The 26,438-nt window shown below is 37.0% G+C and overlaps 1 protein-coding gene across 1 annotated transcript in view; it reads left to right on the top strand.

Moving 5' to 3' along the window:
* Positions 1-26,438, top strand: part of dare (NADPH:adrenodoxin oxidoreductase, mitochondrial) — a 91,587-nt gene that overhangs the window by 55,148 nt on the left and 10,001 nt on the right. Inside the window, exons 8-10 of the mRNA XM_090386621.1 lie at positions 6,333-6,532; positions 13,632-13,694; positions 19,239-19,347. Of these exons, the coding sequence (XP_090242747.1) occupies positions 6,333-6,532; positions 13,632-13,694; positions 19,239-19,347 (372 nt within the window). The remainder of the gene's footprint in view (positions 1-6,332; positions 6,533-13,631; positions 13,695-19,238; positions 19,348-26,438) is intronic.

Below are 26,438 nucleotides of genomic sequence, written 5' to 3'. Positions count from 1 at the left end.
ACTTTTAATGAGGTAACACATGAAGGGGGGTGATGATCAAAAATCATAGGCTTAACATGGAAAATCATATAATTGAACATTATTATAGCTAGTATATAAAAATATAGCTCCTTAGAATCTTCATAAAGTTTCAAGGTGTGTATGTGTGTCTGTATATGTGAGTTGTAATATCAGTGGAAATAGTTAATGATAATGGCTACTTTAGCAGATGTATATCAAGTGAATGTAGAATATATATTAACAGGTCATTATAATGGTGCTGATTTTTAAAAAAATGTAGCCCATATGATCTATGAGCAGGATCAAATACAGTGGTACCTCGGTATATGTCCGCTTTGGAATAAGTCCAACTTGATATACGTCCTATTTAGACGCGAAAAATTTTATTTGGAATACAACTCGCGTGCGTCAAAATGAGTCATGACACCGCGCGTTACCCTTGTTTACCTCTCTCGAGACAAAGCCACAACTCAGAGATGTCAGATCTTACCCCCTCTCCAAAAACCCAATAAAAGCCGACCAAGGATGGACACTAGCAAAGTACGTGCGCCCGTCCTCACTCGGCTTTCCGAATAAAACTGACAGAGGACGTATGCATGCTTACATCCTCAATCGACTGTATTCGGTTTTTGGAGAGGGGGTAAGATCTGGCATCTCTGCCATGACTGCTCACGAGTGTCAGTACGACAGTTTCTACCATTCAGTGAACAACCCGCGCTATAACTCTGAATTTTCACGCGATTTTTTGTTTTTTCGGGTAAATGTTTTGTAAATTCATTAACCATGAGTTCTAAGAAAGTTAATGAGAAGAGCCAAGCAACGAAGAAAATGGTTAGGATCACCATGGAGGTGAAAAAGAGATTGTTGAAAAGTATGAAGGTGGCATGCGTATCCGGGACTTGGCTGCTGCATACCATATGCCAAGAATGACGGTATCTACGATTGTGAAAAACAAAGATGTTATTAAATCTGCTAACATTGCAAAGGGGGTGAAATTGATTGCCAAACAAAGATCAGGAACATTAGAGCATGTTGAGAAATTGCTTTTGATCTGTATAACAGAAAAACAGTGTGCTGGCGATAGCGTATCGGAGGCAATGATTTGCGAAAAGGCAAAACTGATGCATGCCGATCTTTTGAAAAACAAGGCAAGAACGAGCCAAGAAAGTGAAGTGTTTAAATCCAGCCATGGCTGGTTTGATAATTTTAAGAAGAGGACTGGCATTCACAGCGTTGTGATTCATGGAGAGGTTGGTTTTTTTTTTTTTTTTTAGGAGCATTAGCAACTAAGACCATATTGCTCCGGTGTGGTGGTCATTCCCTGACCTTTCCGCATGCTCCGTATTTGGTGGTGACGGGCTCGAACCCCGGTCTAATCAAGAAGCATGTGCTACGCACTGCTGCTGCTCCTTCCCACCTGGCTACGGAGGCGCCATTCATGGAGAGGGAGCCAGTGCTGATAAAGATGCTGCCAATGATTTTGTTACAGAGTTTTGGGAATTTGTGGAGGCTGAGGGTTTTGTTCCCCCAATAAGTTTTTAATTGTGACGAAACTGGCCTATTTTGGAAGCAAATGCCTAACAGGACTTATATTACACAAGAGGAGAAGGCATTGCCAGGGCACAAGCCAATAAAGGACAGGCTAACGCTCTTGTTCTGTGGCAATGCAAGTGGGGATTGCAAACTGAAGCCTCTACTGATCTACCACTGTGAAAATCCGACAGCCTTTAAGAAGCATAACATGCAGAAAACTCAGTTACCTGTGATGTGGAAGTCAAACAGCAAGGCTTGGGTAACCAGAGAATATTTCAGCGAGTGGTTTAATGTAATGTTTGGGCCAAGTGTAAAAAGTTATTTAGAGGAGAAAACCCTGCCTCTGAAGGCCCTCCTCATAATGGACAGTGCTCTAGCTCACCCTCCAAGCTTGCAGGACTATGTGTTGGCGTAGTCTGACGTCATCACTGTAAAGTTCCTCCCCCCCTAACATGACTCCTCTCATTCAGCCCATGGACCAGCAGGTCATCAGTAATTTCAAGAAACTCTACACTAAAGCACTATTCCACAGGTGCTTTGAAGTGACCTCTGACACAGAATTAACCCTGAGAGAGTTTTGGAAAGATCAATTTACTATCGTCCATTGCATATCTCTCATTGACAAAGCCTGGCAGGAAGTTTCCTACAGAACAATGAACTCTGCTTGGAGGAATTTGTGGCCAGAAGCAGTGACTGAAAGGGACTTTGAGGCTGTGCCTATGGTGGAGGATATTGTCTCTCTGGGCATGTCCATGGATCTGGATGTGAGTGATGGTGATGTGGAGGAGTTAGTGGATAGGCACAGGGAAGAGCTGACCACTGAGGAGCTGCAGGAACGTGAGAAAGAGGAGGCGCACAAGACTAAGATGGATACACTCTCTTCAGGCTCGGAGGAGGAAGAGATAGAGGAAGCCCCTGCTTCATTAATCAAGGAAACCTTTGCCAAATGAATGGATGTCAAAAACTTTGAATGGATGTCAAAAACTTTGCAGAGAAGTACCACCCCAACAAAGCCCAAACAATCCGTAATAGCATTGTCTGGAATGACCAGACAATGTCACATTTCTGAAACATCCTGAGGAGAAGGCAGAAGCAAAGTTCTTTGGACAGATTTTTAGTAAACATCAAACCTGGTGATCCTCAACCAGGTCCAAGTAGGGAAAAGAGAAAATTAAAGCTTGTTAAATTTTCATTTATTTCATCTAATTGCTTTTGTATTTAAGTATTTTAGTATTAAGCAGTGTTTAAATTATTTTATACAACCCATCAATGTATAATATGCCAATAACAATAGGATTTTTTTTTCATGGGAACGGATTAATCATTTCCCCTTTATTTCTTATGGGAAGAATTCGTTTGGTATATGTCCGGTCTGGTATAAGTCCAAGGATCTGGAACGGATTAAGGACGTATACTGAGGTACCACTGTATTTTCAAAAGGAAAATTGATTCTAATTGTGATCCATAGAGACATATTTGATACTTTGGATGACACAGTTCAGTCATGTGCTAAAGTGACACAAGTTTAAAATGGCAGACAGTTTGGTGAAGATGTACACTGCAGTGGCATGCCAAAAACAGTCCACTAAGGGACTGAACAATCAATCCATGGTACATTGAAGAATGGTCAATGGGTCATTATCTGAAGAATTTGTAAGATTACAAGGACTGTTGGTGGAATAGCGCAGTCCATGTTGATAGAACAATTAGGTATAAAAAAATTATCAACAAGATGGGCCCACGAATGTTGATACCTGATCAGAATGAATGAGACTGAAATTTTCAGAGGTATCTCTAACATAGTTCAGTAAGAATCTAACTCTTTTTAGGTGATTTTTTTTTTTAGTATACATGAGACTGGTTCATTACTTTGATCCTGAAGGGGGAAAAAACAACAAAATGATATAAGCATCTTGGATCTCCTGTAAAGAAGTTTAATATTCAGTCAAGTGTAGACATGAACATGGCCTTTGTGTTTTTGGGATGCTAAAGGAATTTTATTGTGAAGCATGTACTGATTGATTATTGGAGCATATATTAACAAGTCATTATAATTGTGCTGATTTTTGAAAACTGTAGCCATATGATTTGTGAGCAGGTACTTATTAATGCAAGTTAATTTGAAAACTGCATGTGAAAATTAAAGAGAAGAGAAAGTTCACAATATGCTGTTCCATCAGAATACTGAATGAGTTCACAAATTTCAAGATGCAATGGCTTCCACTCATGAAGTCGGATTTCAGATCATTGATCATATATTCTGTTCATCAGATCTGACCTCCAGTTACTTTTATTTGTTTCTTTGATTAAAGTATCATGGGCATTGAAAATTTGAGTGCTAGTGATGTGTTGAATAGTTTTGGGGCTTTGAGATTTTTTTTTTTGAAGGGATAAAAATGCTATAGTGCCAATCAGAAAAGTGCATTGCATTAGTATTAGTATTTTTTAGTATTAGTAACGGCCGCGTGGTGCAAGAAAGCCTATGGTTTATACTGCACCAGCCAAAAAAAAAAATAAAAAAATAAATAAATAACTAAATAATAATAATTAATACAAAAAAAAAAAAAAAAAAAGGAAATTAAACCTATCATCCTATGCGCTTCCCTTACCCGAAAGTACTATCCAGATGACCTTTGAATTTCCCCAAACTGTCGGCCTCTACCACCCATGAAGGCAGCTTATTCCAGTAATTTATAACTCGCTGGCTAAAATAAAACTTCCTGCAGTCCAATCTAAACATTTCCCCCCGTAACTTGAATTTATGTCCCCTAGTTCTAGCATCATTTATAATCTTGAAAATTTTGTCCTCATTCATTTTACTGATGCCTCTCAGAGCCTTAAACACCTCAATCAAATCTCCTCTAAGGTGTCTAGTTTCCAAACTCTGCAACCCACATATTCGAAGTCTTTCTTCATAAGGACGCCTTTTAGCCGATCTCACCAGGCGAGTTACCCTTCTTTGCACCCTTTCAAGAAGCTCGATGTCTTTCTTTAGGTGCGGTCTCCATACTTGAACACAGTATTCCAAGTGTGGTCTAACATAAGCCTTATATAATGGGATTATCACGTCCCTATCTCTACTTGCAAAAGTTCGATAGATCATCGATAGGACACCATGGGCTTTCCTTGCAACCTGTTTACAATGCTCAGAGAATTTCATGTCTGACCGTATCGTAACACCCAAGTCCCTTTCCTCCAGTACTGGGTTTAGTTGAACTCCACCAAGTGAATAAGTTTTTTTGGGATTACTGTTTCCCAGATGTAATACCTTACACTTTGTTGGATTAAAGCACAGCTGCCATTTTTCTGACCATTCCTGAAGTCTATCTAGGTCTCTCTGAAGAAGCTCAGCTTGACAGTGATCATTAACTACTCTACCAATTTTAACATCATCTGCAAATTTAGACATCACGCCCTCTATCCCTTCATCAATGTCGTTTATGAAAATTAAAAACAACAGTGGTCCTAATACTGATCCTTGGGGAACCCCACTTCTTACATCAACCCAATCTGAGGAATAGCTATTTATCACAACCCTCTGCCTCCTGCCCTGAAGCCAGGAGGTGCATTAAGTGCATTTTTTAAAAAGGGTTGATTAATTTGAGAAATTAAATTATTTTTATTGTTGCTTATTATGAAAGTAAAAGTAGAGGGGGGGACCCTGATGAATTATTGAAATTTTGGATATGGCATATGTAACTTGGTCTCAAATGCCTCCCCCCCCCACATACATTCAACTCAGACTTCCTACAGTTACTAGCTGGCAGAGTAGAGGCATTGAGATTATACAATAACAGATTCTGATGTCTCCTGACGAGTTGGTCCAGTAGGTTTGTCTTGTAGCCAGCTTGTGAAAACAGTTTTAGAGTTGTACCATCAAAATGTAAGGAAGATTGTATCTTTCTTACATTTTGATGATGATGACCACAAAAGACATCATTCATACTGTGTGATGAAACAGATGATAGTTGCTAGAGCTTTGGTCTGTAGACTAAATATGGATTTCTCCACTTCAGTCCTCCAGTATACTAGGTGCAGTGTTTCAGGACTTGCACATGAGGGATTAGCACCTTCATGATGGTGGTGTGGAACTGTTAGCAACCCTGAGAAGATCCAGGGTTGCTTGTGAAGCTTGTGTGAGGCTTGTGAAGGTGTATGCAGAAGATTTGGTTGTCACTGAACAACTGGACTTGCCAAAATTTGGTCCACTTGACTGATGGAATCTGAATGTCAGTTCCATCAGCAGTTTAGACATCACATCACGGTAGCAAGTCCTGCCTTGTCATACATGGAAGAATGTATGACAAGGCAGGACACATTCAAATCACAATATTACAACCAATAGTTGCTATATTGTGATTTGAATTTTTTGATTACTCTTTATATTATAAAGATTAACAAAACTGAAATCTTTATTTTTGTGATCTAGTTTTGTTCACAGAGTTTCACTTATAAAACTCCAACCAACCAATCTATATTATTTGAATTATCATCTTTATTGAATTGCCTTTGATAGAAAGTTTTATATCTGTGTTATTGAATTGTTATCTTTTATTGTAAACTTCTTTTGTCACAAATTGTCACCTTTATCTCAAACTTTTTTTACTTGTATAATAATAATAATAATAATAATAAAATATGCTGTTTATTATTATCTTTGTTATATTGTATATGGTCATTGTGGTTTCCTTTTTTATTTGAGTTAGTGTAGTTCTTTCCTAATGCTGAACAAAAATGCTCTGTTTTAATTTGCACAGTTACTTGGGCTAATAAGTATATTTTTTAAAATTTCTATTTAGCATTACCAAGACCCCGTAAACGTTTAGTGAAATTAATGGTAGATACTGCATTTGGGAATATCAAAAGTGAAATCTCTGAGAAACAGAAAAATGCTTCGAGAAAATTTGAAATGATATTTTGTCGTACTCCAAATTCAGTGTTGCCTACACATGCTATGGAAGGAGTGCAAGGGCTTGTAGTAAATGTCAATAAATTAGAGGTAAAAATTTTTAATCATTATGTTAGTGTTAATATTTACTTATCAAGATAAAATTTTTCCAGTTTACTCAATTCAGTTACTCTGTGACATCCTTAAACACCATATAATTTTATGTAATTGGTAGTATTCAGGGCTGGGCAAGAAGACCTTAATTTAAGCTCTGAACTTGTAATTATGGAAAATAAGCATAATTTTATGCTTATTTTCCATAATAAGTATTATTTTATGTTACTGTTGCAGCAGCATGTATGCATGCATGTGCATTCACTTACTACCACCACTTCTAATATCCCTTTTATTTCCAACAGTGGCTTAAGAAAGTTTAATGGATTTGACACCTACCAAAACCTAGCATCCTTGACCATCTCAAAGGCTTAAGAAATTATAAGAAAAGTCTAAAGTCTTGTTGGGTAGTGATTTTAACTTTGGTTAGCTGTGTGGCATTTATCCTTAAATGCACCCTGAGTAATAGTTTACTGTTGCTTTTACAACTGGCTAACACTTGTTGCAATAGATATTGACCATATCTTGCAGAAAATTGAAAATAAGAATTTACTGAGCCATTGGAAATAGATGATAGGTACCATACTAAAAGAACTTTTATGCAATTCAACAAGGCTTATTTTTAACATTAAACCACAAAGCACTGACATTCATTTTATTCATTCACTATATGTGAAACAAATTTGTGAAAGGAGGCAGCAAAGGAAGTAAGGAAACCCTTAGCTATAATTATGAGAGCTTCCTTGGTCTCAGAGGAGGTACCCATAGACTGGTGATGTGCAAATGTGACCCTAATTCACAAACGAGGATCAAAGGCTGACACAATTAATTATAGATCTGTGAGTTTAACTTCTGTTCCAGGAAAATTAATGGAGGCACTGGTTAAAGAAGCACTGCAGGATCATCTAGACAAGGCTTCAGTTATAGCTGGGACACAGCATGGTTTTGTTAAGGGAAAGTCTTGCCTGACCAATTTGATTGGATACTATGATGCAGTCACAAAAGAACTGGATGCAGGGAATAACTTTGATATTATATACTTGGATCTTAGAAAGGCTTTTGATACTGTTGCACATGGAAGACTGCTGCACAAATTGGAGCAGTGTGGCATTGGAGGCAAATTGCTGCTATGGATAAAGAGTTGGTTGAGTGGGAGAAGACAGAGAGTGGTAATCAATGGACACTGCTCATCATGGACTAATGTTATTAGTGGAGTTCCTCAGGGTTCAGTTTTGGGTCCATTATTGTTTTCTGTATTTATAAATGATATTGATTATGGTATATCAAGCTTAATGTCCAAGTTTGCAGATGATACAAAGGTTGGCAGGGTTGTTAAGGACACTACTGACGCTATGCTGCTGCTGCAACAGGATCTGGAAAGTTGAGCAGATGGGCTGAGAGGTGGCAAATGAAGTTTAACATTGACAAATGTAAAGTACTACATATGGGAAACAGCAACCCCCAGAGCAACGTATCAACTCTGTGGTACTACACTGACAGTGGTAGAGAATGAAAAGAACCTGGGGTAATTGTGCAGGCAGATGTGAAGTTCTCTGAGCGGTGCAGACGGGCTGCAAGAGTAGCTCATGGTGTCTTGTCAATGATATACAGGAATTTTTCTAGCAGGGATAAGGAGGTGATTATCCCCTTGTATAAGGCAATGGTCAGGCCACACCTTGAGTACTGTATACAGGTCTGGAGGCCTCATTTCAAGAAGGATGTCGAGCTGCTGGAACGAGTACAGAGAAGTGCAACAAGATTCGTGAATGGAACAAAGGGTTGCTCTTATGAAGAAGGCTTAAGTTTTGCAAATTACAGAGTCTGGAGACTAGGCACCTGCGCAGTGATCTGATTGAGGTGTATAAGGCCTTGAATGGGTTGAGCATTTGTCTGGCAATCGAAATGCAGTGATTCCCTGAACATTATTGGCCTTGTGGTCCTCTGTTGAGATTATTATTATTATTATTATTATTAGCCATGTGGTGCAAGGAAGTCTAAGGCTTATGCTGCACCAGGCAAAAAAAAAAAAAAAATTCTGAATTACCCAGAGAGAGAGAGAGAGAGAGAAGGGAATCACCAAGAAAGAGAAGAATGATGATATCCAGCTCAGGATCCTGGGTGTGCCAAGCCCATACTCACCAGATGTGAGCCCCTGGCGGTGTTGGGGCATAATGGTCAGTCTATTTTTGTTTTATTTTATTTTATTTTATTTTATTGTAGTTGTTCACATCTGTTCGTGATATTTCACATAAATTTGGACCTCATACCCGTCAGAGGGGGTGCCATTAAATTTCATTTAATTGGCTATTTAAAATTTAATTGATTATATTTTATTATCTTTGTATTTAGACTTTCTGAATTATCTTCGAGAGTTTCTGCTACAATAATTTTATTTTCTTCCCTCCCTGTTGGTTGGATTGTTATGTATAATTTTACAATTTTTGCTCTTCTGTCTTGCCATGCTGCTGGCATTTTTATTTATTTTTATTTTAATCATTATTCTCACTTAAGTTTACACACACACACACACACACACACACACACACACACACACACACACACACACACACACACACACACACACACACACACACACGCAGACACACACACGCACACACGCACACACAGAGAATCGGATCTAACAGGCAGCAAAATAAAATAAATTACTTAGGGGTGCTTTTATTATAAAAAGGTTGAAAACCACTTACTTAGCGTCTTGTTTTTATAGTCCCAATTAAGAGTACTAAGCAAAAGACAATGGTCTTCAAAAGCTTTTAAATTATTTTCAGTGGGACCAACTGATGATGTAACAGCTGCAATTTCCGAATGAGTAATATTCAGAAAAGTAATTGTAGGGGCTACTAAGCTTTCTAAACCAATGAAGAGCTATTGTTCAAGGTTTAGACCTATATGAGTGTCAGATGAACTGATGCGATTACTGGCAGAGGAATAATGCATGGAATGATTATAAATTATCAGTAGACACAGAAATCTACAGTGAGTATGGACTAGTCTGCAATCTACCCCAGGAGAAATCTATAGTAAGTACGGACTAGCCTGCAATCTATCATTTTAGGAAGGATGGAATCACCAAGAAAGAGTTCTTGGTGATTCCCTTTTATTTCTCTCTCTCTCTCTCTCTCTCTCTCTCTCTCTCTCAGGGTAGTTCAGAATTTTTTTTTGCCTGGTGCAGCATAAGCCTCAGGCTTCCTTGCACCATAAAGTTAATAATAATAATAAGTCACTAAGGAGGTTAGACAAGCTATGCAGATTATGAGAATCTTTTGTAAGCATGTAAAGAAAAGTAGCAAATAATGCTTTCTTATGTTAGTACTAGAGGGTGAGAGATGAACCCTATTTGGTACACTAGATATGAATGGCATAACTGTTGATGATCCAGTTCAATTTGTTAACAAACTAAATAAACGTTTTGCATTTACATTCCTGCAGAGAGAGATTTTAATGGATGGAAATGCTATAAGCATGCATAATTAAAAATGTGGAGCTAAATGATTTTGTGTAAATTGAGAGGAAGAGGAATGTTGAAGCTAGAGTAAATAAAACACCTGATTATATTAAAATTACAGCAAAAGAAGAGAGGTAAGCAAATCTTTATTCATAATTATGAAAGTTTCCTTGGATTCAGGAGAGGCCCTTGTAGATTGGAGACGTATAGATATCTCTCATATTCACAAAGCATAAATCAAAGGGCATAGTGAGCAATTACAGACCAGAAAGTTTGTCTTCTGTTCCAAGGAAAATAATGGAGTTTGCAATTAAAGTATTGCAGTAGGAACATCTTTATAGGAATACAGTTACACAGCAATCAGAGAACACATTTGTTAAGGGGGAAATCTTGTCTGACCAATCTGACTAGCTACTATGATGTAGTAACAAAAGGAACTAGAAGCAAAAAAAATAATTTTTACATCATATACTTAGATTTCAACAAAGCTTTTTACACAATTCCACATGGAATGCTACTGTACAAATTGGAGTAATGTGGTATTCTGAGTACTGGGCAAGTTACTGCTATGGAAAAAGGAATGGTTGAGTGGCAGAGGATAGTTATAAATGGATACTGCTCTTCTTGGACTAATGTTATTGTAGAGCCCTTCAGGGTTCACTGCTGGATCCTTTCTTTTTAATATTTATTAGTGATATCGATGAAGGTATTTGGCATCTGGGGTGAATGGGATCTATCCAGTTATATTAAAGGATGCAGCAAAGGAAGTACAAACCATTACCCATAATTATGAAAGTTTCCATGAACTCAGGGGCGATACCCATGGTCTGGAGATGTGCAAATTTGTCCCCAATTCACAAAGGCAGAATCAAAGGGTGATATGGGTAATTACAGACCTGTAATTTAACTTCTGTTCCAGGGAAAATAATGTAGACACTGGTTAAAGAAACAATGCAGGATAATCTTGACAAGACTGCAGTTATACATTAAGGTTATTATTATATTACAACCACTCTTATACCATGTGAAAATTAACAATAGCATTAGTAGAGGCATATGATGCAAGAAAGCAAGCTTATACAGAATCAGCCATTTCACCCATCTATTTGCTCCAAATGTTTGTCTAGTTCTGCTTTGAATTTATTTAAGCTGTCCACTTCTACAACAACAGATGGAAGTTTGTTTCAGAAATCAATCACCATCTGGCTAAAGGCATATTTCTGCTCATCTATTCTACAACTATCTTTCCTCAATTTGAATTTATGTCCTCTCAGGTGATGAATCTTGGCAAGAGGAAGAATTCCATCAACATTGAGCTTGCTCAAACCATTCAAAGCCTTATACACCTCAATCAGATCATCTTGCAAGTGCCTAGTCTCCAGGCACAATATAGTTTATTATAGGCTGTTTGCCTACATTACTATACATTGATATGACATTTCGGGTATCTTACCGATACCCATCATCAGACCAAGCTGTTTTGGGAAACAGAAAAATAGAAAGAGTTACAAATTTGAAAATTTGTAACTGCATTGGACTGCAGTTATAGTTCAGACACAGTATGGTTTGTTAAGGGGAAGCCTTGTCTGACAAATTTGATTGGATACTATGATGTGGTCACAAAGGAACGGGATGCAAAAAATAATTTTGATATCATATACTTGGATTTTAGGAAAGCTTTTGATACTGTTGTACATGGAAGGCTGCTGTACATATTGGAGTAGTATGGCATTAAGGGCAAGTTGCTACAATGGATAAAAAGATGGAGTGGGAGAAGATAGAGAATGGTAATCAATGGACACTGCTCTTCGTGGAATAATGTTATTAGTGGAGTCCCCCAGGGTTCGGTGTCGGGCCCATTGTTGTTTTCTGTATTTATCAATAATATTGATGAAGACATATCAAGGTTAATGGCTAATTTTGCAGACGATACAAAGGTTGGCAGGTGTTAATGACAGTAATGAAAGTACACTATTGCAACAGGATCTAGAAAAGTTGAGCAGATGGGCTGAGAGGTGGCAACTGAAGCTTAACATTGATATATGTAAAGTAGTTCATATGGGTAGCTGTAATCCCAGAGTAACATATCAACTATGTGGTACACTGATGGTGGTAAAGAATGAAAAGGAACTGGGGGTAATTTGCAGACAGTTATGAAGTTTTCTGAGCAGTGCAGATGGTCTGCAAGAGTAGCTCATGGTGTCTTGTTAATGATATACAGGAATTTTTCTAGCAGGGATAAGGAGGTGATTATCCCCTTGTATAAGGTAATGGTCAGGCCACACCTTGATGCTGCATGCAGCTCTGGAGGCATCATTTTAGGAAGGATGCAGAGCTGCTGGAATGAGTATAGAGAAGGGCAATGAGATTGGTGAGTGGAAAAAAAGATTGGTGTTACTAAGAAAGGCTTAATTTCTGCAAATTGCAATGTCTGGAGAAGTGTTTTGAGCATTGTAGACAGGCTGCTAGGATAGCTCTTGGGATTTTCTCAATAACACAGGAATGTTTACAGTGAGCCAAGATGATTAAACTACAGTATAAGACAGTGGCTAGGCTGTATCTTGACTATTACATAGATGTCTAGATGCCTCAGTTTAGTAAAGATGTGGGTCTGTTGGAATGAATGCAGAAAAGAATAATAAGATTATTCGTGGACACAAAAGGGTACAGTATTCTATAATGAAAGATTTCATTTCTGAAAATGTGGCATCTGGAAACTGGGCAGCTATAAACAGTTCAACTGGATCTCCAGTTGAACTGTTTATAGCTTTAAATGAATTAAGTAAGCTAAATGTGATGGCATCTGTACTCTTTTTCAGATAATGCACATTAGGGAACATGATTTTAAATTGTGGCTGAAAGCAAAATTTTTTTTTTTTTTTTTTTTTGCTTTCAGCCACAGAGTAACCGATTATCAGAACAAGCTTCCATCTTGTGTTGATTAAGTGCGTCTGTTCTGAGGTGCCATTCGCCCCGAGTTCATGTTTATGGATGATAACACCACACCCCATAACACTTCAGCTGTTGATATGCTTTTGGAAAGCGAGGACATTGTTCATATGGATTGGCCTGCCCGTTCCACTGATCTAAATCTCATCGAACACTTATGGGACACTTTGGGAAGACACCTAGCGGCATGTCCAATCCCACCAGAAAAGGTTCACCAGCTGAAGATGTTACTGACAGAGGAATGGATGATGTTACCGCAAGAACTTATCAACAACATTGTTCTAAGAATGGACAGGCAGTGCAAAGCCTGCATCGACATTAGGGGTGGCCATATCTCCTACTGAAGACCATCTCTTCCTTTTGTTCCATCTTTGGCAGTGATGCATCTGTATCATGGCAGCCAGTGCTATGTTGCCATTTTTCAATAAATTCCCTCTGTATTGTTTTGTTTTCGTTGTTGTTGTTGTGTCGGTGTTGTTTCCTTCATCATTTCTGTACCTTACGAGGTTCCTTTGGTATGCTTTTCCCATATCCAGGCCACTCCTATGAAAACCTGACTGGTCCTTAAATTTTGCACACCAGTGTATTTGACTTAATTTGATAGTAGATTTCCTGGTTACAAATAACTGTTGTTTATGTTTAGTTTGCAAAGTATATAAATTGTTTACTTTACTTTTTTAGGAAAAAAATGGAAGATGCGTTGCTATTACTACAGAAAGAGAAGAAACAATTAAATGTGGTCTGGTAAATTCTTTTTTGTTTTATTTCCCCATTTAAATCAAAGAAAAAGAACTCGGTATATTTATTATTAAGACAAATTAAAGGAAACAATTAAGATAATGCTTGTAAGTATGATTAAGTTTGTAAAGGACTTTGTGTAGAGCATTAACTATATATAGGGTACATCAAAAGTAGTTTTACATATTTAAAAGTGGACACTACAGTCAATATGTGCTGATAGCAGTAAAATAAATAGAGTTTAAAGTCGGAATTTCTTGCTCATATGTTATTGATCTGTAAAGTGTTCATCTGCAGTGTTGCTGTAGCATAAATAGAAATGCCAAAGTAATCATATACTGTCAGAAAGAGCAGAGTACATATTTTGTATGGAAGAAATTAAATTTTTGACAAAATTCTTTTTACACAAATTAAATTTAAATTACATTGAATTTTATTCAATTTCTAATTGGTGTAAAACTTTTGTAGCTATCAAAAGTTCTGTTTGCCATAGTAAGAAATCTGGCAGGCCTACCATAATTTATGAAACTGTTGAGGAGGTGAGAAGCAATTTTATTCACTGTCCACAAAAATCAGCATATTGGGGCAGCATAGAACTTGGTGCACTGCAATAAACAGTGTGTTAATTAAGTGGTTGCATCTAAAACTGTACAAGTTGCAGTTGATAAAAACCATTTTGGCAGTTTCATCTGGCACTCTGGGAGAATTTACCAAGATGGCAGAAAATGAAGAGCCACTTAAACATTTTCCAAACGTTTTGTGTTTAAGTGGTTCTTCATTAGTGATGAACACATGTTCTATGTTACAGGCAAAGTGAACACAATGTGAGTGTGGGGAAGTTGTTATTATTGGGGGTTTTTACAGTACAGCAGCAGCTAAAGATGATTATGTTCCAAACAAAGTTAGAAATGAGTGGAAATGAAATCCTAACGTTTTTTTTTTGAAGATCTAAGTCTGAGATAGTCCCAAAGATAACTTTTGTGCTACACGTTGCAGAATGCTATTATTCACAGCAAGAATAATCATTGATTTCGTGTATGTCTCAATTCAATGTATAAAGGCATGCTAGAGAAATATCTGATAATGCAAATTGCTCGGGATGATTACAGCAATAATGCCTTCTTCCATAGTGCACTCCCACACTTCCAGAAGGATGTCCAAGGCTATTTTGAGTCCACTCTTGAGGTCAATGGGTAGGGGATGTAGGTCCAATTCTCTGGCCAGCTCACTGACCAGACGTTACATCATTGGACTTCTTTTCTGGGGGTTACATTGGGAACAGATATACAAACTTGCCTGATCAACTGATATAAATGACATGAATAGAAAGATCTCTGCAGCAGTGAATAGAGATACATCATTGTTACAGTACATCTGGAAAGAGTTTGATTACTTTCGGGATGTGTGGCACATTACTGCTGGCAGTCAGTGAAATGATGTAACTGTGTATAATATTACTTCTGCTGCAACTTTGGGATTGTACTGATTTTTCTCCCAGTACAATGTTTCTTCTATATAAACTTAATAAAAAGTTATAAGCATCAAATATATGCTACTTTTGACCTCCCTTGTATAATATAATTAAATATGATTTAATTAATATAATATAATATATTAATTATATTATATGAATATAATTAATTATTTTATAATACAAATTAATTATACTTACCTTGTGTAATATAATTAATTACATTATATAATATTATTCAATAAACTATAATTGCATAATTACAATTAATTGCATCATATTGTATTATTCATTAAACTGTAATTTCTCATATGACAGAATTAATAAAAATTTTTACAAATTTCCTTGTACAGTACTTGAATAAACTATTATAGAGCTGTTTCTGATTCTTCTATGGAATTTTTTCTTTTGGCTGCGTGATAGGGAGTTCCTACATAAATTTTAATGAAATTCTAAAATTACTCATAAAGTAATGAAAAGTTAAACTGGATATTAAAAATACAATTTGGCAATTTCTGTATAAAGATTTTAATTTTAAAATCTCTTTCTTAATTTCATTCTTACATACCTTAGAAATTATCAGAAATTTCAGAATCATATTTTTAAGATCTAGTTTGTTGTTGGCTTTTTGTTACTTTGTAAATAGTTTTATTAATTGCTTATTTTAATGAAATGTGCAATTCATACTCATTTGTTCACACTACACACACACACACGAGTGGGCATTAATTCAAATCGAGGAAGGATGGTTGCTGAATAGATGTGTGGAAGTTTGCCTTTAGTGGTTGATTGCTGGAACAAGCTTCCATGCATTGTTGTGGAAGTGGATAGCTTGATAAATTCAAGGAAGAACTAGACAGAGTGTTGGACAGGAAGAGTAGATGAAATGACCAATTTGATTGGATACTATGATGCATCACAAAAGAACTGGATGCAGGGAATAACTTTGATATTATATACTTGGATCTTAGAAAGGCTTTTGATACTGTTGCACATGGAAGACTGCTGCACAAATTGGAGCAGTGTGGCATTGGAGGCAAATTGCTGCTGTGGATAAAGGGGTGGCTGAGGGGGAGAAGACAGAGAGTGGTAATTAATGGACACTGCTCATCGTGGACTAATGTTATTAGTGGAGTCCCTCAGGGTTCAGTGTTGGGTCCATTATTGTTTTCTGTATTTATAAATAATATTGATGATGGCATATCAAGCTTAATGTACAAGTTTGCAGACGATACAAAAGTTGGCAGGGATGTTAAGGACACTACTGACGCTATGCTGCTGCTGCAACAGGATCTGGAAAGGTTGAGCAGATGGGCTAAGAGGTGGCAAATGAAGTTTAACCTTGACAAATGTAAAGTACGACATATGGGAAACAGCAACCCCAGAGCAACGTATCAACTCTGTGGTACTACACTGACAGTGGTAGAGAATGAAAAGGACCTGGGGGTAATTGTGCAGGCAGTTATGAAGTTCTCTGAGCAGTGCAGACGGGCGGCAAGAGTAGCTCATGGTGTCTTCTCAATGATATACAGGAATTTTTCTAGCAGGGATAAGGAGGTGATTATTCTCTTGTATAAGGCAATGGTCAGGCCACACCTTGAGTACTGTATACAGGTCTAGAGGCCTCATTTTAAGAAGGATGTAGAGCTGCTGGAACGAGTACAGAGAAGGGCAACAAGATTAGCAAATGGAACAAAGTGGTACTCTTACGAAGAAAGGCTCAAGTTTTGCAAATTGCAGTGTCTGGAGACTAGGCACCAGCGAGGTGATCTGATAGAGGTGTATAAAGCCTTGAATGGTTTGAGCATGCTCAGTGCTGATGGGATTCTTCCTCTTGCTCAGAATAACCACATGAGAGGGCATAAATTCAAATTGAGGAAAGACAGATGTAGGATAGACATCCCTTGTGGAAGTTGATAGCCTAAATAAATTTTAAGGCTCAGCTGGAGAGGTAATTCGAACGAACGGAGGGGTGAGGTGGAAGTGGGGTTTTTTTTTTTTTTTTTTTGGCTGATGCTGCATAAGCTTGCTTTCTTGCATCATATGCCTCTACTAATGCTAATACTAATGCTAAAGGGATTATCACCTCCTTTTTTTTCTCCACCTAACAAAATTCCTGTATATTATTGAAAATATCCCGACCTGCTCTGGCAGCCTGTCTGCATTGCTCAGAAAAATGTATATCTGACTGCCCAATTACTCCGAAGTCTTTTTCATTTTCTACCACCCTAAGTGTAGTACCACACAGTTGGTACATTTCTCTGGGTTCACTTCTACCCATATGCAGTACTTTGCATTTGTTAATGTTAAACTTCAGTTGCCACTTCTCAGACCATCTGCCCAAATTATCTAGATCCTGTTGCAGTAGCACACTGCCATTACTGTCATTAACAACCCTGCTCACATTTGTATCAGCTGCAAACTTCGACATTAAGCCTGATATATCTTTATAAATATCATTGATAAATATACAAAACAACGCCAGGCCCAACGCTGAACCCTGGGGGACACCACTATAACATTAGTCCATGAAGAGCAGCATCCATTGATTACCACCCTGTCTTCTCCCACTCAACCATTCTTTTATCCATTGTAGAAAATGCCATACTGCTGCAATTTGTACAGTAGTCTTCCTTGCACAACAGTGTCAAAAGCTTTCCTGAAATCCAAGTATCTGATATCAAAATTATTTTTCGCTTCCAGTTCTTTTGTGACTACATCATAGTATCCAATCAAATTTGTCAGATAAGACTTTCCCTTAACAAACCCATGCTGTGTCTGAATTATTACTGGAGTCGGAGTCTATATTTAGTATTATTACTGTTATCTAGATGATCCTGCAATGCATCTTTAATCAGTGACTCCATTATTTTACCCGGAAGGAACAGAAGTTAAAACTAACTGGTCTGTAATTACTTGTGTCACCCTTCGATCCCCCTTTGTGCATTGGGGATACATTTGCACATCTCCAGTCCCTGGGGACCTCCCCTGAGTCCAGGGATGCTCTCATAATTATGGCTAAGGGTTTGCTTAGTAGCTTTGCCGCCTCCTTTAATATAACTGGATAGATCCCATCCACCCCAGGTGCCTTTCTTATGTTTAACTTCAACAATTTCTTCTCCACTTTGCTGTCAGTTGTTACAAAATCATTAAGCACCGTGTTATGGTTTGATAAACTTCTGGCATTTTTCTCCCTTAATTCCTCATCCAAAATACTTATTCAGATTATCAGCTGTCTGAGCAGGATCATCAGCAGTTGAACCATCGACATCAAGTGGACCAACCTGATTCCTCCCCTTCCTTCTAGAATTTGTATACCTGAAGAAGTCCTTGCTGTTTTTGTTAGCATCTTTTGCCAAAGATTTCTTGTAATCTGCCTTCGCTTGCCTAATTCTCTTTGTGACTTGATTATAGACTAGCTTATAACTATCATAGGCTTCTGTGTCACCTGATAATTTATATGCATCCCATGCATTTTACTTCTCTGCCATGAGTGCCATTAGTTCCTCTGACCTCCATTTAAGCCTAAACCTTGAATAGTATTGCTTAATCGGTATGAAAAGCCTAGTACCTTCCACGATTACTTCCTTAAATGCTTCCCATTTAGAATTTGCTGCTGATAATATTATCAGTTGGTTCCACTGTATACAATTTAAAAACTGTCTGTCCAATACCAAGACAACTTGTGGAATGCAATAGAAAGTGAACATGTGCTTTTCTGCTCTATTCAACCACATAATTATCATTCCTCAAAAGGAAAATTTAAAATGAAAAGGGATCACCAACAACACAACATATTTGTTATTGAATAAAATTGTCTATAAAAAGTAAAAAAACAATTTTCCTGAATATAATTTTGATTTGGTTTTCATTTAATCATACTGTTATATACTACTGCCAGGCATAAAGCCAAAATAGTGATTCACAAGCCAATTTTATTATCGGAGATATTTAATTTATAATCTCTTTCAGAAAGAGTTATTCTTTTGACATGAATGTGTACTCATATCATTTATTCTTCATTCAAAACATTTAGAGAAACTTGTTGTCTCTTCTTCCTCCATCACCCAATTACCTAGATCTTAAGAAGTATTGGCTATAAAAGTGTGCAAATAGATCCAGATATCCCATTTGATAATAAATATGGTATCATTCCCAATGATAAAGGAAGAGTACATGGTAAAAAAGGTGAATATTTTTTCATTCTGAATTTTATATTACTTAAATATTTTGTTTCATTTTAGCAGTTATGTAATTTAACTGCAGCATGTTCTCTCTCTCTCTCTCTCTCTCTCTCTCTCTCTCCTTGACTTTTCTGAAGTTTTCTAAGTTAAATTTAATTGGGTGGGGGGGGGTCTATTAGTGTTTATATTTATTGAGGGTTTTCATCATGTTTGACAAACATTTGGTTGTCCTTTGTTGGGTTTAATCAAATATTTTCTCTTCCGGTTCTGAGATTAAGATCTAATGAAGACATGAATGAGATTTCCCTTTAGTTTTGTTTCAAAATTTCAGTAGTCATTTAGAATATTTGTTTGGACCTCTGTACCAAATTTCATGTCAATAATTTAACCCATATCCCCTGTACACTGCCCCACCCCCCTCCCAAAAACAAAATGATGAATTGCTAAATAAATCTCACCTTGGGTATTATATATCTCATCTGTTATTTGATAATTGATTGTGCCCGAACTCTATCAAATTATGTTATTACTCAATGTGTTACATGTTAATCGGCGCCTCCGTAGCCAGGTGGAAAGGAGCAGCAGTGCATAGCACACGCTTCTTGATTAGACCGGGGTTCGAGCCCGTCACCACCAAATACGGAGGGTGCGGAAAGGTCAGGGAATGACCACCGCATATCCCGGAGCAATATGGCCTTAGTTGCTAATGCTCCTAAAAACCAAATAACAACAACAACATGTTAATCATCAAAAAATCTGTTGTCTGAGATTTCACTATCACTTTGATTTTATAGGATCATTTAATTGTTGTTCATAATTACCATTATCCATCGAACTGTACAAATGAAAATCACATTTCACATCTGGGCTGTAAGGTAGAATTGGTTAACCTGCCTAGCTCATTTTGGCAATTACTGCAGTTGTGACAAAAGACATAAGAGAATAAAAATCATTATAATTGTAGCATGTAGGAATCGTTTCAGTCTCCTTTTTTTTTTTTTTTGCCATTCCCAAACTTGTGAAATGAAATGAAGCTGTGGCTGAAGGGTGCAGTCGTATATTTCTGAGCTAATCAACTCAAGGTAAATTGGCAGAAAATAGTTTGTATCCTTCAGAACTTTTTTTCGAAAGTTCTGAAGTACATTTGAACTTAAGTAGATGAGTTTTGCTAAATTTTATTTTGCCAATTTCTTTCTATTTTATATTTGTCTTAAACTTGCCTTTTCATTGTACTGATTATATAGCTGTAATTTGTTTTTAATTTTAATAAAATATTTAAGTTCAAAAGTTATATCAAATCTTTCATACAGCCATCAGAAACGGGACAGTCAGTGTGTTAATCAAGTGGAAATTGATAGTATGTAATTATTGTGCAATTCTATATTAAAAATTATGGCACAGTAAAATCCTGTTACAGTGAGCATCTTGGAGGTGCAAGAGTCATTTTGCTTATTTGAAATTTCCTTGTAATAAATATTGGTGAAAATTATTTAAAAAGAATCATTATGCAAATAAATTTTTTCTTCAGATTTCTAATATACATAGGAGGGCTGTTCAGGAAAGAATGATACATAATCTTTTTTCACAACACAACTTTATTAATCATCCGTATTTTGATGGTCATTTTCAAAGTAGTCCCCATTTGATGGAATACCCTTACTGTTTCTGCCAGTCTTCAAAAACATGGTGAAAGCCATTTTTGACCTGTGTTTGAGAATCGTCTCCGATGTCCTTTACAACTTCTAACAACTGGAAATGTTTTCATCTGCAGCTTTTTTAACTTTGGAAATAAAAAAAAAAAATTGCAGAGGCCAAGGTTAAGGTTATAAGGCAGACATTAATTCTGGCTAAGTACTTGATGAGAGTATGAACAATGTGAAGTCTCACTGTTGTTATTTGGTTTTTAGGAGAATTAGCAACTAAGGCCATATTGCTCCAGGGATATGCGGTGGTCATTCCATGACCTTTCCGCATCCTCCGTATTTGGTGGTCACGGGCTCAAACCCCGGTTTAATCAAGAAGCGTGTGCTACGCACTGCTGCTCCTGTCCACCTGGCTATTGAGGTGCTGTGAAGTCTTGCATTGTCATTCTGCAGCATCCACCCATGTAGCAGGAGTAGTAGTAGTGGCATGTGATGCAAGAAAGCAAGTGTATGAGCTTATGCAGCATCAGCCCAAAAAAAAAAAAAAAATCACACCATTCCCTCCAAATGCCTGTCCAGTTCCTCCTTAAATTTATTCAACCTATCAACTTCCACAATGACAGATGGACAATGTGTATGCAGTTGTGGTTGTTTGCAACGAATGTGATCCTGCAAAGTGTGCAGTACAGTTCTTTAGTAAGGTCCTAACAGTTGTATGATGTGGCACAACATGCTAAAAATTATTTCAAATTCTTTTGAAATAATTTTCAGTATGTTTGCTTTTTTCAGTGTTGGCGATGACGATGACTTTCAACCAGAGCTTTGTGGCTTATTCTCTGGGTTGAAATGATGAAACTACTTCTTATCTGCCATTATCACCTTGTGTAGAAACCTACCATCTTCAGTAACCGTCCACTGCAGCTCCCGACAAACCTCCATCTGAACTTGCTGTTGCTCAGGTAGAAATAGCAAGCAGAATACCATGCATGCTTCCTACTGATATTTGCAACGTCTCTGCCAGTTGCCGTACTGTTATACAACGATCTTCTCTCACAATTATCGAAGCAGTGTTTATGGTTTCTGTAGTGACAGCAGTGGTTGGAGCTCCAGGACTGCTGATTTTTGTGATTGAATCACGTCCGTCTTTAAACATTCTAAACCACCTGTGAGGCTGCACTATATGGAAACGTAGGTTCACTATAAGCCTCTTTTAACATTTTTATATGCTTAAACTGATGTTTTCTTGAGATGAGAACAAAATTTGAGAGCAGCATACTGTTCCTCATGTATCACATCCATCATTAAGTTAGCAAAACTGAACAGGCATAAACTTGACTAACTGCCAAGATCACACTATGCACATGGGTCAACTGCACAATTTCTATATGATACAGCTTGGTTTGGTCTTAAATTCTGCAGCTCAGATAGAAATAGCAAGTGGTATGGTTATTCTTTCCATTCATAGAATGTGCTGTACTAAAGATGACGCACACTTTAATAAATACCCAAAAGCCTCTAGAGCTGATCCTTCCATATGAAGCCTGAAAACTTTCCATTTGTGGAATATAAATTCCTAAATTAAAAATAGAGAAAATAGGGGACAATTTTGTTCTTGGACGTGCTGCTATAAATTGCATCAGAATCAACGTAGCAGTAAGACAGTAATAAAATGCATGACTTTATAATATTTTTGAAAACTATCACTAATTCTATCCCCCCCCCTCAAAAAAATTTATTTTTGCCTTGTTTGCTCTAACTGGGAGACTGCCATGTGAGATACATCATTTAAGATCCTTCCTTGTTTGGTATTAGTCAAGGCTGTGATTTGCATTCCACTAAAATATCTCTGAACTATCAAGGCATTTTTACAGAGGTTCTTATTTCTGCAAAATACCTGAGCCATGTCCAGTATATAACCTGCTCAAACTGAACTGAGATATCTTGAGATACCTAAATCCCTAGGTAATATTTAGCAATGAAGTTAAAATAGGCACTTCTTCAACAACAACTGACCTAGAAAAACCTATTTGGTTTCATCATTAAGCAACAGGAAATTCCAGTCAGTGACATTGTGTCAGGCACTGATAAATGTATTAAATCTAAATGAGTAGCTAAGCAGTGTTCATCAGAAAAACTTCCATTACATGTATAATAGAATCTGTCTTAATACTTGTGTTGCCCCGATACAACAAGCAAAGAAGCAGGGTACTATTTCAAAATAGATATTGAAATAGTTTGTGAAAATAATGCTGTACTGCATTTTTTCCTGTTATTATTGCCTGGGGACCATAACATTCCTCCTGTCACAGTGACAGAGCTTGAGCTTAAGCACTTTAGAGATAACTATGTTTATCCACAAGTTCACTTACAGTAATTAATATTGCTTTTAATTGAATAGATGAATCTGTTCATCTATTCAATTAAAAGCAATAGAACCCAGTAGATGAATCTGACAAAAAACTCAAAGGCACTGTTATGACTGATTTCAAAACTGTTTAGTTCATCATCACTTGGCCATGTGTTTTGATTCAATAGATTTATTCACCACATGACACAAGGTCACTAATTGAGCTACCTTACTGCTTGCACTGCTTGTTTGATGTTTGTGGAGCAATCAGGAATGGGACATGATATTGCAAAGGGAATGTCTTTGTGTGTGCACCTGATGTAAGGAGTGCAAGGAAATCAGAGGCCAACTCGGCATTGTTATGGGCTTATATGAGAGCTGCTGAGTGATCCAAATGGTTTTTTCTAGAAGGTCTTTTTGTTCAAGAAGTGCCTATTTCATGCCGAATATTACTCATTGGAAAGCATGTGTGTTTTTCTTTGCTAATCTACTTATTTTAGTATAGGATTTGCTGATCTTACATTCTGTAAAGTGAGATTTGGCTGATACACCAATTCATTGTCTGTACAGGATATCTGTAGAAGCCACCATCTTCAGGTGGTGTGGGATTTAATTTTTTTAACTAATTTGAACTCAGGAAAAGGATGATGCTCTTTTTCACAGCTAGAATTATCGACTTTGTTGTTACAACCAAGCATGCTATTAGAGATATATGTGAAAGGTACCTGTAGCGAAAATGTAGAGTACATGTGAACAGGCGAAGTTTTTATGGCTCCAGCAAAGACAAGTTTTTGCTTTTTTATTGACTTAAATTGGCATATTCATTTATTTTTTAGAGTTGCTTTATATTCCTAGTAACAATACTTTAGTTTACATTGAATTTAGATAGAGATTTTGTAGGTTATTACTTAGTATCGGTAAGGGTATCAAATCCACATGTGGACAGGTTTTGCAGCTCCTGCAAACGAAAGTTTTTAATTATACTTAGCTGCTTTATTGACTTAATTGTTAGATTAAATTATTTTCTATAAGTAGCTTATAGACCTAGTCAAGCTCCTTGGTTTATTTTGAATTTAGATAGCGTGATTTGGAAAGTAAATAATACCTTGTGTCCATAGATTAACCATTCGTAACTTGCCGACATTGTTATACGATACAACATGTGCTAGCGTAAGGTTTAACGGAAAACTAGATAGCAAGTATAGTAGTATCAATTAATCAGTAAAATTTATTAATCTTATTAAATTCATTATCAATTGAATTGTACTTTTTTAACTAAATAAACATAGCGATCTAGTTATTACAAATATAACATCATAAATTAATACATATAAGTTGACGGGGGATAAGAAAGTAATATAACGTAACTCGGAGATAATATTCGATACAGAAATACATATATATATATATATATAGTGTTATAACTGCATTGGGATATAGGTTTAGGGTTATATTTTGTATTGGAATTTTATTGAACTTGAATAGAAATCATGACTCAGACCAGAGCAGCAAAGCAAAAGGCTCAAACTAGTGGAAGTGCTATGGCTCAGGGAAGAACTGGGGGGGAACGGTTGTCCTCTGAATCACAGTCTATTTAAATGCACTGTTTGTTTGATGTTTGTGGAGCAATCAGGAACGGGACATGATTGCAAAGGGGAATGTCTTTGTGTGTGCGTGATGTAAGGAGTGCAAGGAAATCAGGTGCCAACTCGGCATTGTTATGGGCTTATATGAGAGCTTGAAGGACAGGGTGGATGCCCTCGAAAGATTTAAATTGAGGGGGCCATCAAGCTCTCAGCTGCCCACATAAATGCCAGAGCTTGCACTTGAACATCACGCAACACAGAGGCAACCCCCAAGGCAGAATGCGCCGGTCCCAAAGGAACTAGTTGTTGTAGGTGACTCAATTGTCAGGGAAACGGGGAACATATTGTGCAGAAAGGATAGATGGAACAGGACCGGGGCAAAGGTTGATGACATTGTAGGGCAGATATCATCCTTTAAGGGCACAAAGGGTGATATTGTTGTACACGTTGGCACTAACGATAAGAGTAGGAGACCGGCAGAATTACTTAACAAGTACAAGACAATGGTGAAAAAAATCCATGAGTTAGGGTTGAATTTGAAAGTCGGCAATTCTGCCCAGACACGATAGGAGGAGTATATGATGAGAGTCTTGTCGATCAATTCGGCCCTGGAGAGATTGTGCAAGGCTCAAGGGGTAGAATTTTTCTCAGCCTGGTCTGTACATGTTAACAGGAGAGACTGCTTCTACAGGGATGGGATACACTTAAATAGAAAGGGTGCAAGAATATTTACTGATGCTATCGAGGCAGAGTTAGGTGGGTTGGAAAACTGCTAGCTTGTGGGGATACATGAACTAATAGATTAACAGTAGGCCGCTGGCAGAGGTAAAAGTGATTCTTGCACTACTGCAAGAATCACTGGTAGAATCTTGATCACTGGTAGAATCGTAAGATGGGAGACAGGATTGCTACATGCAGGTATACTACATGCCTGTAAAGTGCTTTTATGCAAAGTCTTTTTAGTAACCCTTACCCCTTCCAAAAAAATAATAAATAATTGTAGACAGTTATTTTAATATAATTTGTAATGATCAGTGGACAGATAGCAAACCAAATTTTGGAGTTAAAAAAAAAACAAAACAAAACTAAACTAAAACTATGTTTGAACACTACAACAGAAAATTTCTTTTATCAGAATGTTTATAATTCTATTTCGTATAATTTGCAGCTGAAAACAAAATTCACTCAATAATATAATGAGCTGATAACTTTTTAATAAAGTTTATGGTAAAGTACAAACAAAAATTAGAATAATCACTTTTTTTTTTTTTTTTTAAATTTGTAAATTATTAAACTTCAGATAGCACTCTCTTGATTAATTGCCTTTGTGTGATTCACAATCTATGATACACCTACATGTGGCTGCCCTGGATGCTTGACAGGAGACAAAGAATTATAATTAATGGTTAGTTTTAGTATTGCCTAGGGTTAGAAATGAGGTATCTTAGAGTTTGATGTTTTTTTTTTTTAAATTTGTAAATTATTAAACTTCAGATAGCACTCTCTTGATTAATTGCCT

Source organism: Mastigoproctus giganteus, chromosome 12, assembly GCF_048544385.1.
Source record: "Mastigoproctus giganteus isolate SK-2022 chromosome 12, ASM4854438v1, whole genome shotgun sequence".
Classification (NCBI taxonomy): Eukaryota; Metazoa; Arthropoda; class Arachnida; order Uropygi; family Thelyphonidae; genus Mastigoproctus; species Mastigoproctus giganteus.
The sequence above is the reverse complement of the archived record's forward strand: the minus strand, read 5'-3'. Positions and strand labels throughout refer to the sequence as shown.